Below are 16,194 nucleotides of genomic sequence, written 5' to 3' on the forward strand. Positions count from 1 at the left end.
TCCTTGATGATTCTTTCAGTAGCTGAAGAGTAAGATAAGGAAGTTTGTCTTTATGTCTAAATGCCCTGTTCAGCTGAACTTTCTAACAAATGGAAATGTTCTGTATCTGTACTAGTTAACACGCAGTCACATATGGCTGCTAAGTATGTAGAATGCGCTTAGTGATACTGAGAACTGACTTTAAAATTTTATATAATTTTAATTAATTAAAATTTAAATAGCCATATGTGGTTAGTGATTACCACACTACACAGCATAGAAAAGTATTATGATTATTGGTGATGTAGTCACACAAATGGCCATTTTTAGTAAATCTATAATTTTTTATGAGCAACCAGGTCTAACATTGCTCTCCATGTGCAGAAAAGGGTAAGATTTAGAATATAAAGTGCAAGCTTCTTAGAACTTATAAAGAACTTATAAAGTCAAGCTTCTTATAACTTTTCAACCTAATAACAATATTCTAAGCCAGTAATTCCCAATCTCAATCCAGAATCACTTGGGACTTTTTAAAAATACCAATGTCCAGATGAAATAAGATATCTGAGATTCATTTCAAAATTAATAAGGGTGCCTGGGTGGCTCAGTCAGTTAGGCATCTGCCTTCGGCTCAGGTTATGATCCCAGGACTCTGGAATGAAGCCTTGCAGCCACTTCCCTGCTCAGTGGGGAGTCTGCTTCTCCCTCTGCCCCTCACTCCACTCGTGTGCTCTCTCTCTCTCACTCTCTCCCAAATAAATAAATAAAATCTTTAAAAAGTAGTAATAATTAAAACAAGGCAAAGGAGGAGTGGGATGGTATAAATGAGATGTGTTGCCATGTGTTGATAAATACTGAACAAGTGGACAAATGAGTGTTTGTTATATGATTTTCTCTATTCTTTAAATGTTGTAATTTTCTCTTAAAATTTAAAAAATTCCAGCTCTACTCTAGATTAACTTAATCACGATCTATGAAGCAACAGTATTTTTTAAGATTGCCCCAGTCATTCCAGTGTAATGTCAGTGTTGAGTTACTGTTCTGAATAATGTAATCTTATGATTCCACATTGATAAAAGAGATCAGAAGCAAGGAGACATTGCAAGTTATTTTTCTTTATGAAATGAAGGAATTGTTGAAACAGAATCAATAGCAGAGTCATAGATAACATAATTTTTAAAAAATCATCAAAGTGAATCACAATATGGATTAATTTGAAATCTTTTACAGAAATAAAAGCTAACTCACTCCACAGGGAGGCTTATTGCGAACCTTCCCTCCATTAGTTTATATGATATGTGACTAAGCTCAGAACTGCAAAGGAGATGAGTTATTTAACTTGCCGGCCCTCACTATCATTGCTTTTTCCTTAAGAACCAGGCCACTTGTCATTGTTGATCCACATTTTCTCATCGGGTAGCCCTGTTTGAATATGGTTAGCCAATCACGTTCAAAGCAGGATCCAAGGCATTGTGGATTGAATCAGCATCATTGCAACAATGTCCTCATAAAAAGGCATATGAAAATAACCCATTTTTCTTTCCCACATCACCAACTATTTGTGCCACTACCAAACACAACAATGCAGATCAATTAATATTCCATATTTTTTCCAACTGCCCAGTGATTTCAAGTTTAGGGCTTTCTTGGACAGACATGTTAAATAGACTTACTTGGTTGACTGTTATGTGCAGAAGCTCAACAATGCATGGCATAACAGCATGTAGAATCTCATGTTTCACCCAAAAATAACGGAATGAGGCATTCCTATACATTAATTAACTGGAAGCTAGGTTTAACAATCACTGAACTGCTGAAAATACAGACACTCTTTTAAAATGCAGGATGTTTTTATTGATTTATGATAAAGTTTTTAATAAATACATATTTATTTTTGTCTTGATTTATTCATGAGTGGTAACTCTATACCACACACAGGTATTTGATCTTAGAAAGCATCCATACAAGTCAATCAGAAACAAACAGATCATTACTTAGGCTTTATATTCACTAAACTCTCCTATGGACTGCCCAAGAATCTTCCAAATTCGCCCTACTACTGAACGCCTGGAACCAAGAATTCCAAAAAACCCCTGATACAGATAATTCATTCGTCATTAGTGAAGCATTGTCTATGCCACAAATAGGATTTACCAAAGACTTCTGTCTGCATACCTAAACTGATCCTGGATATCACACTAAAAGACAAAGACGACACTGACTTTTCCTTAGGCAGTGCCTGCGATTCAAATTCAAGACAGGAGATGTGAAATAGAATACCAAAGAGAACCTCAAGGCAAAATTTAAGTGTATTATTATGCAATATATAGACATTAATGTGGTAAGGGAAATGCAATGATTAGCACAAAGTGGTAGTGGCCAGAGAAGGTGTCATAAGCCAGCTTTTAATGAAAACAATGAATATGTATTGATAAAAGCTATTGCAAGCTATGGGATCAAAATACAAAATATACCTGGCAGACAGCAAAGAGATGAATACACACACACACATAAGTGCAAGTAAAACTAGTGAAATGTGAATAAGATTAGTGGATGTACCAGTATCAGTTTTCTGGTTAAGGCAGTGTCTTATTACTATGCAAGGTATTACCACTGGGGGAAAATGGGTAAAGGGTAAATGAGATCTCTATATTATTTCTTATAAAAGGCATGTGAATTTATAATTTTCTCAAAATATAAAGGTTTTTTTAAGAGGGTAGGCATAAATAAGTTTACTGAAGAAATATTGGTTAAAATAAAAGAAAAACCAATAACAACAAAACTGCCCCAGCTGATCAATAGAGGCTGTAATGAATGCGTTGGGAGACTTCAGCGGGAAGCCCCTTAATATACAGCCCGAAATTCTTACCAAAGGAAGTTAGACAGTAAGTAATACGTTGCATCTCATGAGGAGTTCTTAACTAAATGGGAGATACAGAAAATCTTGTGGAAAACTTCTTGAATGCAGCTATGATGATATATAAATATTTAGGTCCCCCCATAAGGAGTACGAGAACACTGTCTTAAACTAACCCAAATGCTGGGCATTGTGCTCCAAGACTTAAAAAAAAAAGATCACTTTGTCAGAAAAGCACTACTTTAAATATCTATGTGGTTATATATATAATACATCTGAGATTCTAAGACATATTATCATATGTTAGATCTAATTATATGTTATGTACATATGATAGTAAGCAAAATTTGGTTGCACACAAGAAACACTACAAGTTAAATCTAGTAGTCCATCATTGATGGATATTAGCCACACCATGTGCCTTATGCATCAAAGCCTATAATTAAACATTCATACTATAAGTATGAAATAATTTCAGTTTAATGTAGAGTTCCAAGAAGAGGAATGAAAATCAAGTATTACTATATGCTGAATACAGGATTTCATTAGGGAAACACGAAAAGAGATTAAAAAAAGAGAGAGAGATTAAAAAAGTGATTAAAAAAAAAAAGATGCTCAGAAGAGAGCAGTAGCAGGAGTCCAAGAAAGAAAACTAAACTAAGTGCAAGAGACATCAAAGTACAAATAGAGAAGAAAAAAGAATACAGAAGAATGTGAAATAGAATGGATTTGGGCCAAGCTGTGTAGGAAGAGGCTGCACAACTGAGTCCTGAATATAAGTCTAGTAGAAAAGGAGAAATTATCAGTTGAGGTGATTAATGTGAAAGCATTCTGAATATAAATTAAAATTAACTACATAAAAGAGGGATCATGTTTTATTATTTTGAAAATGGTGTTGTGTTTAGAGAAAAAAAGGAAAATAAAACTTCTTGAATGAACCAACTATATTTTTGATGCTTAATTTTGTGTTTTAAGGGTCCAGTAAAAACTCATGATTCTGGAATCGTCTCGAAAGGCTGGTGTCAGAGTGATCCAAAGGTTGTGTGGTTCAATGATTTGGGGAGGAGCAGATGGGTCTGGTATTTAGAGATTGTGGGGAAGATGGGTGTTGGCAGGAAAGGACGAGAAACAATAAAGATACAACTCGTTAGCCAGAGCTAAATGGCCAACCACTAATATTTCTGAGTATCTTCTACGCAAAAAGACTGCATTCAAGATCAATACTTTTCTAAGAATGGAGATAAAGTTAATGATTTAAGGGAGAGTTGCTTGGTGTCTACTTGTAGCTATTCATTACTTTGAACACAAAAGAGCAAATACTCTTTAAGTAAAGCTCAATTTAGCAAAATTCACTTGAGTTAAATTAAAAATTTTAAAACAGAAAACAGATTCTTCAATTCACAAATGGCTATCCAAAATATGATTCTGTTATATAAATATCTATTATTTAGAGATATAATACAGCAAAGTCCATCTGCACCGTACCAAATACTGAACTTTAAAATGCTATGGTTTATTGTAGGAGGTGTTAAAGATATACAGGAAAATTGGTAACTGATAACAAGATCTATGTCATTAGAAAACCAAAGCTAAGAAAGTATAACAGTGTTTATATTCATAAAACAAGAATGAAAAGCAACTGAGGTAACTATAAAACCAGATTTAGAGAGAGGCAGTTTACACCCAAGAGAAGCACTTTGTCAAATTCCGTTTTATTCACTCAAAAGCAGTAGCCAACATTTTAAATGACGCTGAAATTTATTTTTATTGGGGAGACTAAAAACTTAAGGTTTCAAAATATTTTATGAGATTTTCCTTTTAAGGGCACTAGGCTGAAGTCAGGATATGGAAGTCCAGCTTCCACTACTTGGCTGAATGGACAGACGTTACTTAATTTCCCTGGGCACATTCTCTCATCTAGGAAATACATTCATTGAACTGGGTGATGCCTTGGGAGTCTTTTAGTGCCTTGATAATTCAGATTCTAATGATCCATTTAAATATTAAAGATCACAACTCATTAAGAAAATCGACCAATCAAGCCTACCTTGATACCAAAGAATAATGAACTAGACAATGCCATTTGCCCTTTCTTATCACTGCAAGGTAGCATGGAACATTTAAAATTCTGTTCTTCTTCCTCCACCTCTCTCCCTGCTCCCTCCCAGCCCTTTCATTATCCAGCAGAGAAGTAATCACTAGTGATTTGAAATTCTCTAATTTTAAGGATTTAATTGCTTTGAATCTAGGAACTTTTAAGTGTTAATTCTGGCATTTAGAATTTCAATACAGTATTTGATTCTACTACTTATTCAACTGCCTCAGACCATCAAATATAATAAAATTTCCCTAAAGTACTTGTCTGGAATTCCTCACACTGAACTGTGGGTGTAGGAGAGGTAATTAAGCTTACCAGAGTGAAATCAGCCACTCATCGAGGACTTGTTACTCAGGTGAGTAGTCTGTAGTTCTCAAAAATGTATTAAATATAAATAAATATGCAAATAAGTAAAAATATTGCCTCTTTCTGTAAAAAACAAAAGTATCCAATAAAACTGTTTCTATGCATTTTATGAGGGATATAATACAGTCTTAGCTTTTAGTGGTATCTGCATATTTACCATTCCTAAAGGCCTCCAAATGAAACCACCAAAAATAACAAGGAGATATAATACATATATTCTCTCCGCAATAAACTTCATAACATGGCAGAAAAAAATGTCATATCTATATTCTCTTAGTTAACATCTGAAAACAGAGACCTGAAATTTCACTATAATATTCAAATCCCCTTGATTTAAGTTCCGTTCCCTTTTGACTAAATGCTCCTTTTTTCCTCTTGAAAGGAAGTGTTTGATGGAAAAGTGGCAGGAGACACCTGAGAAAGGAGGTTAGGAGATGTCCAAGCAAAAGACACTATGGAATGGGAATCTTAAGGGTGATTAAGTGAAAGAGACTTGAGTATCCTACACTACTAGGTCTCAAACTCACTCTACATTTCAGGAAAACAGCATGGGACTTAACAATTCTAGTGGCAGTGGCATATTATTTTAAATCTTCAGCAAGCTTTTAGGCAAGCAATACTTCCCAATATTAGTGGTAAAATACAAATAAACAGGCAACTGTAAGACGGAGATTGTTTTCAGATGGGCACGCCCATGACATAATTGCACCTACACTGATACATGATAAAAATAACAACACTTACAGACACAGACGCTGTTCTAAGGGCTTTATGCTTATTAACTTGCTTTGATGTTTAGAAAACTAAGAAACAGGGAAGTTGATTCACAGCTAGCAAGACATTGGGTTCTCCCAGATTTACTATTAGTATTTCTCCCCTGTAGCCGGCATTCCTTTTTGACTTCCATGGATTTAATTACCAAGACTAGTGAGGTCTCTTCACTGTCTTCTGATTATATTTGGCCAATGGGAGGTAACAAAAGGAGACTGGATGGCACAGAGATAGTTTACTGGATGCTATTTGGTATCAGCTGCAATCCTCCACCTGAGATCCCCACTTTGCCAGAAGGCTTCTGTCCGGCTGCTCTTGTTAGATTCTGGATTCTTGTAATAGCTCCCTTTATTTGCTGCCTCAGGTTTAGAGGAGCTAATGTTTTCCAAATGTAGGCAGACCCCGGATGACTGACCGTTTCCTGTTTCTCCCCTACATACTGCTCACCCTCAAATGGTCATCATCAAACTCTATCTTCAGTTATCCCTTTGAGTGTGACAACTATTTCCTTGTCTGATAGGATGACTAATTAATAAAATAGATCCTTTAGGTTTTATCAACTAATGGCTAAGTAAGCAAAACAATTACACACACACAGTGTTTCTGTTACTTTTTATTTTCCCAAATGTCTGAGTATTCAAGAATGAATTTGGTAGAGGTCAACTTCCAAGAGCAAAGAACAGTTCTAGAAGAAAAGATGTATGTAATTCCCTGAATTCTGACGGTGAGCAGCCAAAAGATGATAATCCCGGAAATGTGGGCAGCAGCAGGACCCCAGATTTGGATTCCTAACCTCTGGCTTTCCTGTCATTTCAATCTGTCTCAAAAGCTTACTTCTAGATGCTCTCTAACGCATCCAGATCTGTTTGTGTTTCAAATTTTTAAAAAAATCCCAAAGTGAATGTAGCCTGTAGTTGGGCAGATTTTAATTGTTAAAGGCAGTAAACATGCTGAGAGCTCATTTTACATTTGAAAAATATTAAATAAGGAGAGATGTCACTTAATTTCAAACTACCCAGTTAACTGTAGAGCTCTCTTTACATGGCTTTCAAAATGTGAAAGCCATTTGTTAAATTATTGGCATCCTACAAAATCAAAGCTACATTTTATCTGTTTACTTCCCACTAACTTTCCGACGACACAATTCTATTTTCCTGAACTCCATGTTTTAGCTCTCAAAATAAAATCAATTTGTGAAATTTGCTTGGTGTTCACTGTTCATTTGATAAGAGCCATTGCACATTGTACTCTTTTTTTTTTTTGACTAATAAGAATACACTTCAGCTTAGTTTGCTAGTTTTTCAGGATGCTAAGAATGATCATCTACGAGTTTACTATGCAGTCTAGACAATATAAGAAGCCGCCTCTACAGACACTGAATACATTTCACCACTACATTTTCAAATAACTATCACTTTGCAAAAATAAGTTTTGTTTGGGTGTCATTTCTGGCAAAGTTTTAAGAGCAAAATTCCAGGCCTTTAAAATTCTACTGGCATCCACCCGCCTAAGCTGGACCCTCCTCTACGTTTCCGCAGAGCCTGAGAGAGAGATGACTTCATCTTAATCCTTTTCTTGCCCATAGTCATGTAAGATAGCTGAGGGTTTTTCTTCTCTTAGAGCATTATGGGATCTCTCGAAGTGTGTGAAGAATAATGAGCGAGTGGAAGAGAAAAACAAAAGAAAACAAAAACTGCAGGGGAGTTGGCAGATTTGACTTTAATGACTATCACTGATTACCAGCCTCAGCCTGGTGGACTCTCTACACAGCTGTATATGCTTCAAACCTAATATTTTATTTTCTCACCGGAACATGTAACGTTATATTGAGGTCTCTGATGTGAATGGTCTACTTCAGATGATCTTTTATCAAGAGATTGAAAGTCTATCTATTATTGCGTATGTGTATCTGAATGTATCTTTATAGAAAAAGATGATTTTAAAGGATGCTTTAAGAATAGCTGCCATGTCCTAGTTAATTTAGCTCCCTCCTTGTTTTCTTCTCACCACTAACCTTTCTACTGAAACGTAGTAGGAACTGAAAACTATGAAAATAAACTTATATTCATAATTTCAGCCAATCTAGTTTATCCAAAATTCAAGAAACATACCTGAAATTTCTTAGAAAGAAAGCTTATGAAAACAAAGAGAACACTTAAATACATTTGAAACATTCAAATATGAGTTGATTCTATAAAATTCTGAAGAGCAATAATTTTTAATTGAAATCTTTCAACAAAACCCTAATGTTTTTACCACTATAACTTACTATCTTGTAAACTTATGTTATATTTACAGTAAATCCAAGGATGTAAGAACTGAGTCACCAAAATACACAAATATTTTAGAATCATTAAACTTTTAGGAGATGCTAACTTTTTAAAGAAGCATAGCAATAATATCATGTAGGTTAAAGATCTGATTTGTTCATTTTTAATATAGGATAGAGAGAACTGATTATTACTGAAAGTATTTTCCTCTCTTTCACACAAACTTTTTCCAAGAATGTATGCATATAGTACTGATTTCATCTGATGAATCTTATTCATGTGCACATGTAAAATATCAAAAAAGGTATCCTAGAATATTTTTAGGATCCTACAAGAACCAGGATCACAACACACAGTACACAATTTACAGAGAGTAACATGTAAATTAAGAAGTATTATATTGCTGTGGAAAATGTAACATTACAAATGAAAGTTTCGTGAATAACTGGAGACTTTTTTACTGCATATTTAAAATTCCAAACACAGGGAAAATTAATAATTGACCCATTCAACCACATATGAATGTATACTCTTAATAGTAATTTTCTGTTAATTTAGTAATAAATATGCCAAAAGGTTTTAAATAGAAATGCTTATTCTGAAATATAAAAACTATATCTGAAATTTACTGGTTATTTTGTATCTTAAAATACTAACACAACTTCTTATGGGCAAATAAATGACCTACGCTTTTATAATGTAAATGAAAACCATCAGAGAAAAGGACATTAGATTTAAATTAATTCTGCTTCAACATTGGTAATGGCAAATTGAAGGCTGAGACCTAAATGACCTTTACCGTTGTACGTTTTACTCCATGCGAGCAATAAAATACTCTGCAAGGTTTTCGCCAGTTGGATTTTGAACCTCACCGATGACTATGATAGAGTGTTACAAGTAACTTTTCTTGACTGTGTTCCTCCATCCCTACTTAGAGGTTTCAGTTTAATACAGCTGTTCCAACAAACAATCATAAGAGCATCATAACAAAAATAGGAAAGTTGTTAGTGTTTCATTTTCTTTACAGAAAGAAAGACTGTCATTGATAACTAAGGCACCTTAATGACTAAAACACATAATCCAGAAAAATAAGCTGTGACAATAAAAGGTGTTTTATTTCTTAAATACATTAAAGAGGAAATACATCATACCTACTTCAATTTCTAATTTGTGGACTTTGGTCCTGGTTTGTATTTCATCCTTTTAAAATTTTATTTTTATTTTAACCTCTAGAATCAGTCACCAGTACCATAATGCAGGAAATGTAATTTAACTGGGCACTCAAGAATTAATCCTTCTTATTTTATGATTTCAATCAAGGTGGAAAAAATGCTACTCCTGATAGTCTCACTTCATGTGCTAATATACTTTCCCAGAAAATGTCTTATTATTATAAAAAATATTATAACAAAAATACAAAAAAATTGAGAGAGATAAATCACCTACAACTATTAATTCAACAAATATTAAGTAAGGAATTCCTGAAAATATTTTGTCTTCTAATAATTTCCCATCCTTAGCATATATCATTTATAGATGTTTATAATCATTATAGAATGCTTAGAAAAGAGACATGGTCTGAAATTTTATAAATAAACTACTTAAATGAAAAAGTCCTAAAAGCCAGAATATATTATTGTATTATATTGGTCTTTCCCATTTGAAATGAAAATCTAAAAAGTCTTCACATCTTTGTTTCTGGCTGCCATTTTTAATATAGTTAATAAAATTGCCCAGCATATATATATATGTGTGTGTGTGTATATCTTAACTATAGCAAATGAATAAAATTGGCACCAATACCAGGCCATGTATATGAAATAGATTTATATGTGGTGAATTTTTACATTATTCAGCCATTAGTTCATCCACAAGTTATTTCTCAAATGAAAAAAAGTTAATTTTTCTATTAAATATGGAATTAGTTTCCCAAATTTCTCTGAATCTGATGAAAAAGTTTATCCACATTTGTGATTTCATTTTTGTTTAAAATTAATTTATTAGAGGTCTTATAATAAACACTATGTTATTATAAATACCAATATTGTGATGAAGGATCGATGTTTTCACATTGCATAGAGGAAAAACAGGGTAATACTTAAAACGTTTTTTTCAGTTTATTAGTAGAGATCAGCTTATGGGGTGTCAACATAATGGTTTCCATTGATAGCTACTATAAAGTAAGATTAAAATTTTAAATATTCATTACGGGGTTTTCCACCAAAATGAAAGTTTTAGCTGAGCCATGCCTTGTATTTAATGCTTTTCCTTTCCAGAGGAACTATAAATAAAGACATTTACAAAGATCTTAAAAACTAATTCTGTTTTTATTTGCATTCTTCCTTCCATTCATTGCTAACTTTCAACAATAAAGCGCCTTAATTCTAAAAAGACTGCTGCTCTTGACTTTTTTGAGTGTAATCATTTGAAAACACTCATGTAGGTCAATGGTACTTAGAATTTTTTTTATGTCAGGTCACCATTTAAAAATGTTCACACCTAAAATTGATCTACCACTCCAAAAGACTTAACTGTCATTTTTTTTATTCCATAGATTTGAGACATTTAATTTGTTCAGTAGTCCTCTATAATTATCAAGATCCAGTACTCTTTTTTTAAATTCTAAAGCAAATGCTGAAAAGTCCTAATCCAGTAACACAGAAGTGAATAATAAAGTATTTTTTTCCTTTCAGAAAACATGATGATTGAAATACCTAGAAAAAATTACAATGTAATATTAGAGTTACGGTGGAGAAGAAATTCCTCTGTATTTAAGTTCCAGCTTACTATGGTAATACTTGCTTGTCATTCTGCATAGCCAAGCATATAGACAAATATAATTGACAACAAGTATTTTATGATATTGTAGCTATAAATATTTGTAATTTTACAAGAATCTAATATTATTCAAAACCTTGTAAAATCCATATTCCCAAACCACTTCCTTCCTTTTTAATGTAATTTTGATTTTTTTATAAAATGTACACTTACATTCATTAAACTAATTTGAATAAGAAATATTCACATGTTTATACTGTATTTTACCTGCATAAAAACTAAAGTTAGATTGACTAATCTGTTTTGGTTATTTTAGCTAAATCTGGACAGTTTACACCTATTACTACATTGCTTGAAGAACAATCACATGTAATTGAAGCCAAGTAATTCACACTATTTACAGACATTTTTTTCAGAATCACCTGCTTTGTATAGATTGTTTTAAGTGCAGTTGTAAAGTTTTGATTTTTAAGAGTTCCTTTGAAGATGTCCCAGATGTTGGCTTTGCTAATAATGCTGGAAAGCATAGCAGGTTCAAAGTTCCAAAAATGTTTAACACATATAAAAATAACAGTGTGCTTTTCCATTAAACTTGGCTATTTTCAATTGTCAATAAACTATAATGGAAGTCCAAAGTCCATAAATATTTGTTTCTAGACCCTTAGGCTTCTTGAGTTTGCATATGTGTGTGTTTGGGAGGAAAAATACATGTAAAGGCATACTAGAAAATGTTACACATTGTAGCTTTAGCATCATTACCATGGATAAAAATTTGGGACATTTTTCAATATTTTCTGTTGCTTAAAATTCTATCTGAATTTCACAGGGCCATGCACATGTACACATACACAGATAATCTGGGTATTATATGTAACGATAAAGAATTCTGGTTCTGACTTTGTCTGGGATTTATGTACTATATTTACTTTAAATCATAAGTACATAGTAATTATAAACTTCCTAACAAAATATAAGTAAACTCGACTAAGCATGATATGACTTCCGTCAAATACAATTTTAAACTTTTGAGAGTTCAGAAATTAATGTGATTTTTTGGAAATATTGAAATATTAAAACAGTGCAGTAAGCAAGGAGAGATTCATGTGTTAATAATATGCCAGAATTATATGATTTTCTACATTGCTTTAGTTCCCGCTAGATCAGGTTGCCCTTATAATACTATGAAATGAAGTGTAAACATAAGTATGGAAGACCAACTGAAACATCACAAGAGAAAGATAACTTGAATCTAAATCTATCTAAAGATCTAACAATATTAACTCAAATAGTGAGACTGCCAAATTATATTTAAGAGTACACATATATTTAACTGGAACCCATTGTGATATTTCCTTTTAGTTAGTCAAAAAGTTCTTTCAATATATCCCATCATGAATAGAAAACACTCAATCTAACTCCCCAGTGATTCTATCCTTGGTGATGGCTAATTGTATTTCCCACTCAAGATCTAATGGATTAATACTATATGTAGCTGATGTCCCAGTATTCTAATTAGTTTCATCATGTAAATATAAACTTACTTTGTTTTATGGTTATTTCCCACCAACCGATAGTACTATTAGAATAACCAGTTTCCTTAAGAAACTTGCTATCAAAATAATTTAAGGGAAGCAGTTCTTGGATCCCGCTTTTTTTGTTTCCCCCGAACCAAAATAATATGTGCCTATATGAAAATTCAGTTTACCCTAAGAAGCTTAGGGACACTGATTCCGTTCAGAAGCAAAAGGAATAGTCCATCACAGGTTTTTCACTGCAGAAAGTAAAAGAACTGTAAGCCTCTGTTGATTGCAAAAATGGACTGACCAACCTGAACTGGGATCTGCTTCCAAAAAAGTTACATTGATATCAAATGCTGAGCTCAGGAAATGAAAATTGTTTTTTTTAAAAGTGACCTTTTTTTTTTTTTTTAAAGAAATTAAGATGGAAAACTTTTGGCTATGGTTAACCTTTCAACTCTGTCTTAAGAGAGTTTCATGTATGGTTAGTAAAAACCATTAAAAATGAATGATACTGCTGGTAACTTCATTAGATATTAACTAATTTGTGATGGAGCATTAAAAGTTCACCCCTGACCTTGGAAAGTAAAAGTAGATTTTAAATCTACTTTTAAAGAATCCATCTCATACTAACGCTAAAGAACAACTGATACCACTGCTGCAAAGGTACATGAAATCAATGCAGCTCAATCATTGCCATTTATGTGGGCTCTTACCTAAAGCATTGTGAACAACAAACATTTTTCAATCCTTCACATCAATCTCTGTAGTTACCTTATAGGACTGTTAAACCAATTCAGCAAAGAAAGAAAAATACGTGTGTATTGTAAAAATGACACTTTCCTAAAAGACGGAACGCAGGATACGCTATAACTACAAAAAACAAACGCACAACTCTCTTAATTGTAAAATTTCTTTTAACAATGTCATGATGATACAGATTGTTTAGGGCTTTAAGGAGCTCCCCGAAAAACTAGTTTCTCGGGATTGCTACAGTTTACTTGGTACTCTGGGCTCTCAAGCATCTGCGTTTGGTAAAGTTCCCTTTTGCGTGGCTACTCAAGTTATCCCCACGAAGATCAGCGCCTCCTGCGCGCACCCTCGCATACCAGCCTCTAGCACGTAGAGAACCAGCACTACCCCGGCTGCTGCTTGTTTCCAAATATTGCCCTCAATAAAACTGAATCGAAGGATATTTTACTTTCCACTTCTGAACTCAGATTCTCTGTTTAGATCAGCACCACACGAATACAACTACTATTAAAAATCATTTCTCTTAAAAAAAATCGTTTTTCTTCAAGAGTCTGAACATGTATTTATTTACCATTCTTTGATACGTTCCTTAAAATCCTCCGAATTCCTAGATTGTCTTCCTCCCCAAGAAAGGGAAATTTTTACCATTTGGAATATGGTCCTATTTAAAGAACTCTGAAATCAGAATAATAATTTTTTTTAAAAAACGTAAAACTTTTTTTTTTTTCCCTCATACGCTCTGCCAAGTTCCACTGCAAGTTCCAAACATTGTGCAATAATTTGGAAATCCAGTTAACGATGGGAAAAATCGAGCCACTCCGAGTCGGGAACTTGGAAGGGAAAAGTCAAGGAGCGGCACCCGCACGCACGCCCAGCGGACGCTGCATCCCAGGGTGCACTCCCCTCCTCGCCGCTCAGATGGAAGGTCACGCTTCGCAATCGATTTCACATACTGTCACTTGTCCTTTTTTCTTAACCCTCTGGTAAACTAGTTTGGACCTTGGAGAGCTTAGCGCTGTTGGCTACAGTGTTGCCCTTGGAGAAACACGTGCCCCCAAATAACAGGACCAAAGCAGCCCCACGAAATTTGGCGGCGGGGAGCCAGAGAGGGCAAGACATATACCGTATTCCCTGCTGCCTCACTACAGTGCGAGAATCTTCTCCGTCATCTCCCCGCCCCCTTTCGCCGACGGTACCCGGTGCGCCCTTACCTGAGCTATCGCTTTTCCTTTTGCCGCCACTTCTCTTCTCCGCCTCTGCGGGTGACAGCGCCTGGCGGCCGTAGTCCCCTGGCGCGCACGCGGCCCCGGTCGGGGTGCTGGAGCCCAAACTGGAAGAATTGGAACACAGGACCGGCGGGCTGCTCCCCAGCTCCGGGGGCCCTCCCGAATCCGGCTGGAGGCAGAGGCTGTGACGAGCCGCACTCGGGGGAGAGGACATCTGCGGAAGGTGCCAGTTGGTTTGCAGAGCTTGGTGCTGCTGCTGCTGGTGGTGGTGGTGGTGATGATGGTGGTGATGGTGGTGCCCCCTGTGATGCTGGCTGGCAAACATGCCCTCCTCGTTGGGGTATCCCGCGATTATGCAAGACGAGGAAGAAGTGGAGAGCTCAGGGTAGGACATATGGTCAGATCTTCCATGGAGGGCGAGAGAGGACTGGGAAAACGGGTGCAAGCCTTGCGCGGTGGCGTGAGGGCTGCGCAGGCAGCCAAAGAGCGGGTGTTCCATAGCATGCAAGTCTCGGGCTCCAGGCAGAAGACTTCACGGTGGTTCCAAACGCTACCAACCTCTATCACTTTTCACTGGAAATCGTGTGTTTTCCCCCTCCTAAATAGCCGCCGTTTCTGCAGAGCTCGGATAATCCCGGTCCTGAGCCCTAGCGGCCAGTCTCCTTTACGTATAAACACTCTGACCTGGAGAAGCTTCCCTTCGAGCTACTCAGATGTCAAGAGTAGGAGAGGTTAAAGCCAAAAGAAGGTGGTCCCAGAGAACGGCTTTCAGGGGGAAACGGCTCTGAGAGGTTATAAATAGAGTGTAATGTGAGCTGGGGGCTGGCTTAGCAGCCCGGAGCTGACCACATGCAAACTCCCTCCAAAACTCCCGCTCAGTCTGCGCCACGCGCTCCCAGTTCCACTTCCTATCTCGGGCTGGACGTACGCAGGGCGTCTACGCCCGCCCGCCCTCGCCAGCAGCCGAGGCTGCAAGCGGCGCGCCTGGCGCTTCAACCCGCACCCGGGCGGACAGCGACTCTCCTCTCCGGGCCCCGTCGGCCACTGTGCTCCTCCGTGCACGCCAGCCCCAACCCCGCACCCAGTGTCCGACCCGCTCACTTCTCTTAAGAAAGTTGTCTTGTCAGTGCCACTTGGGCACTGTCACCTGCAGGAAAGCTAGGGTTCCGCCTAGCTTTTGAGGAGCACGAAAGGAGAAGCAGGATTTAGGTTAAAAAGATCAGAGTTTGGCGCGCGCTCAGACAAGTTTTTCAAACTCCACATCAACTCGTGCCCTGGGCTCAGTGGCGCGTCTAGTTTTTTGCAGCTGTTTTCTCGGGGTGAGCTGCTAACGGGCTCGGACCTGGCATCCGAGGTTTCTGGGAAGTGCCCGCGGGTAGGAAAGGGCCATTCTCTGCGCCCCAAAGGGACAGACCTGGCGGGGTGAGTGGGACAAAAGCCTGGGGCGGCGACAGTTGCAGATGTCCGGAGAGGCTGGCATCCTCACCTGTGGTGTCAGGTGGGCTCCTTCTCTGGCTTTCTAAATGTGCCCTTCCTGCTTTGCACAATGTCCTTTCCCTTGCTCGCCTGGTCCACGTCA

The 16,194-nt window shown here is 36.5% G+C and overlaps 1 protein-coding gene across 1 annotated transcript in view; it reads right to left on the bottom strand.

The window, feature by feature from the left end:
* Positions 1-15,456, bottom strand: part of MEOX2 (mesenchyme homeobox 2) — a 63,002-nt gene extending 47,546 nt beyond the window's left edge. Inside the window, exon 1 of the mRNA XM_044244543.1 lies at positions 14,601-15,456. Coding sequence (XP_044100478.1) covers positions 14,601-15,114 — 514 coding nt within the window. The 5' untranslated portion in view covers positions 15,115-15,456. The remainder of the gene's footprint in view (positions 1-14,600) is intronic.
* Between the last annotated feature and the right edge of the window lie 738 nt (positions 15,457-16,194).

Source organism: Neovison vison, chromosome 4 (genome assembly GCF_020171115.1).
Source record: "Neovison vison isolate M4711 chromosome 4, ASM_NN_V1, whole genome shotgun sequence".
NCBI lineage: Eukaryota > Metazoa > Chordata > Mammalia > Carnivora > Mustelidae > Neogale > Neogale vison.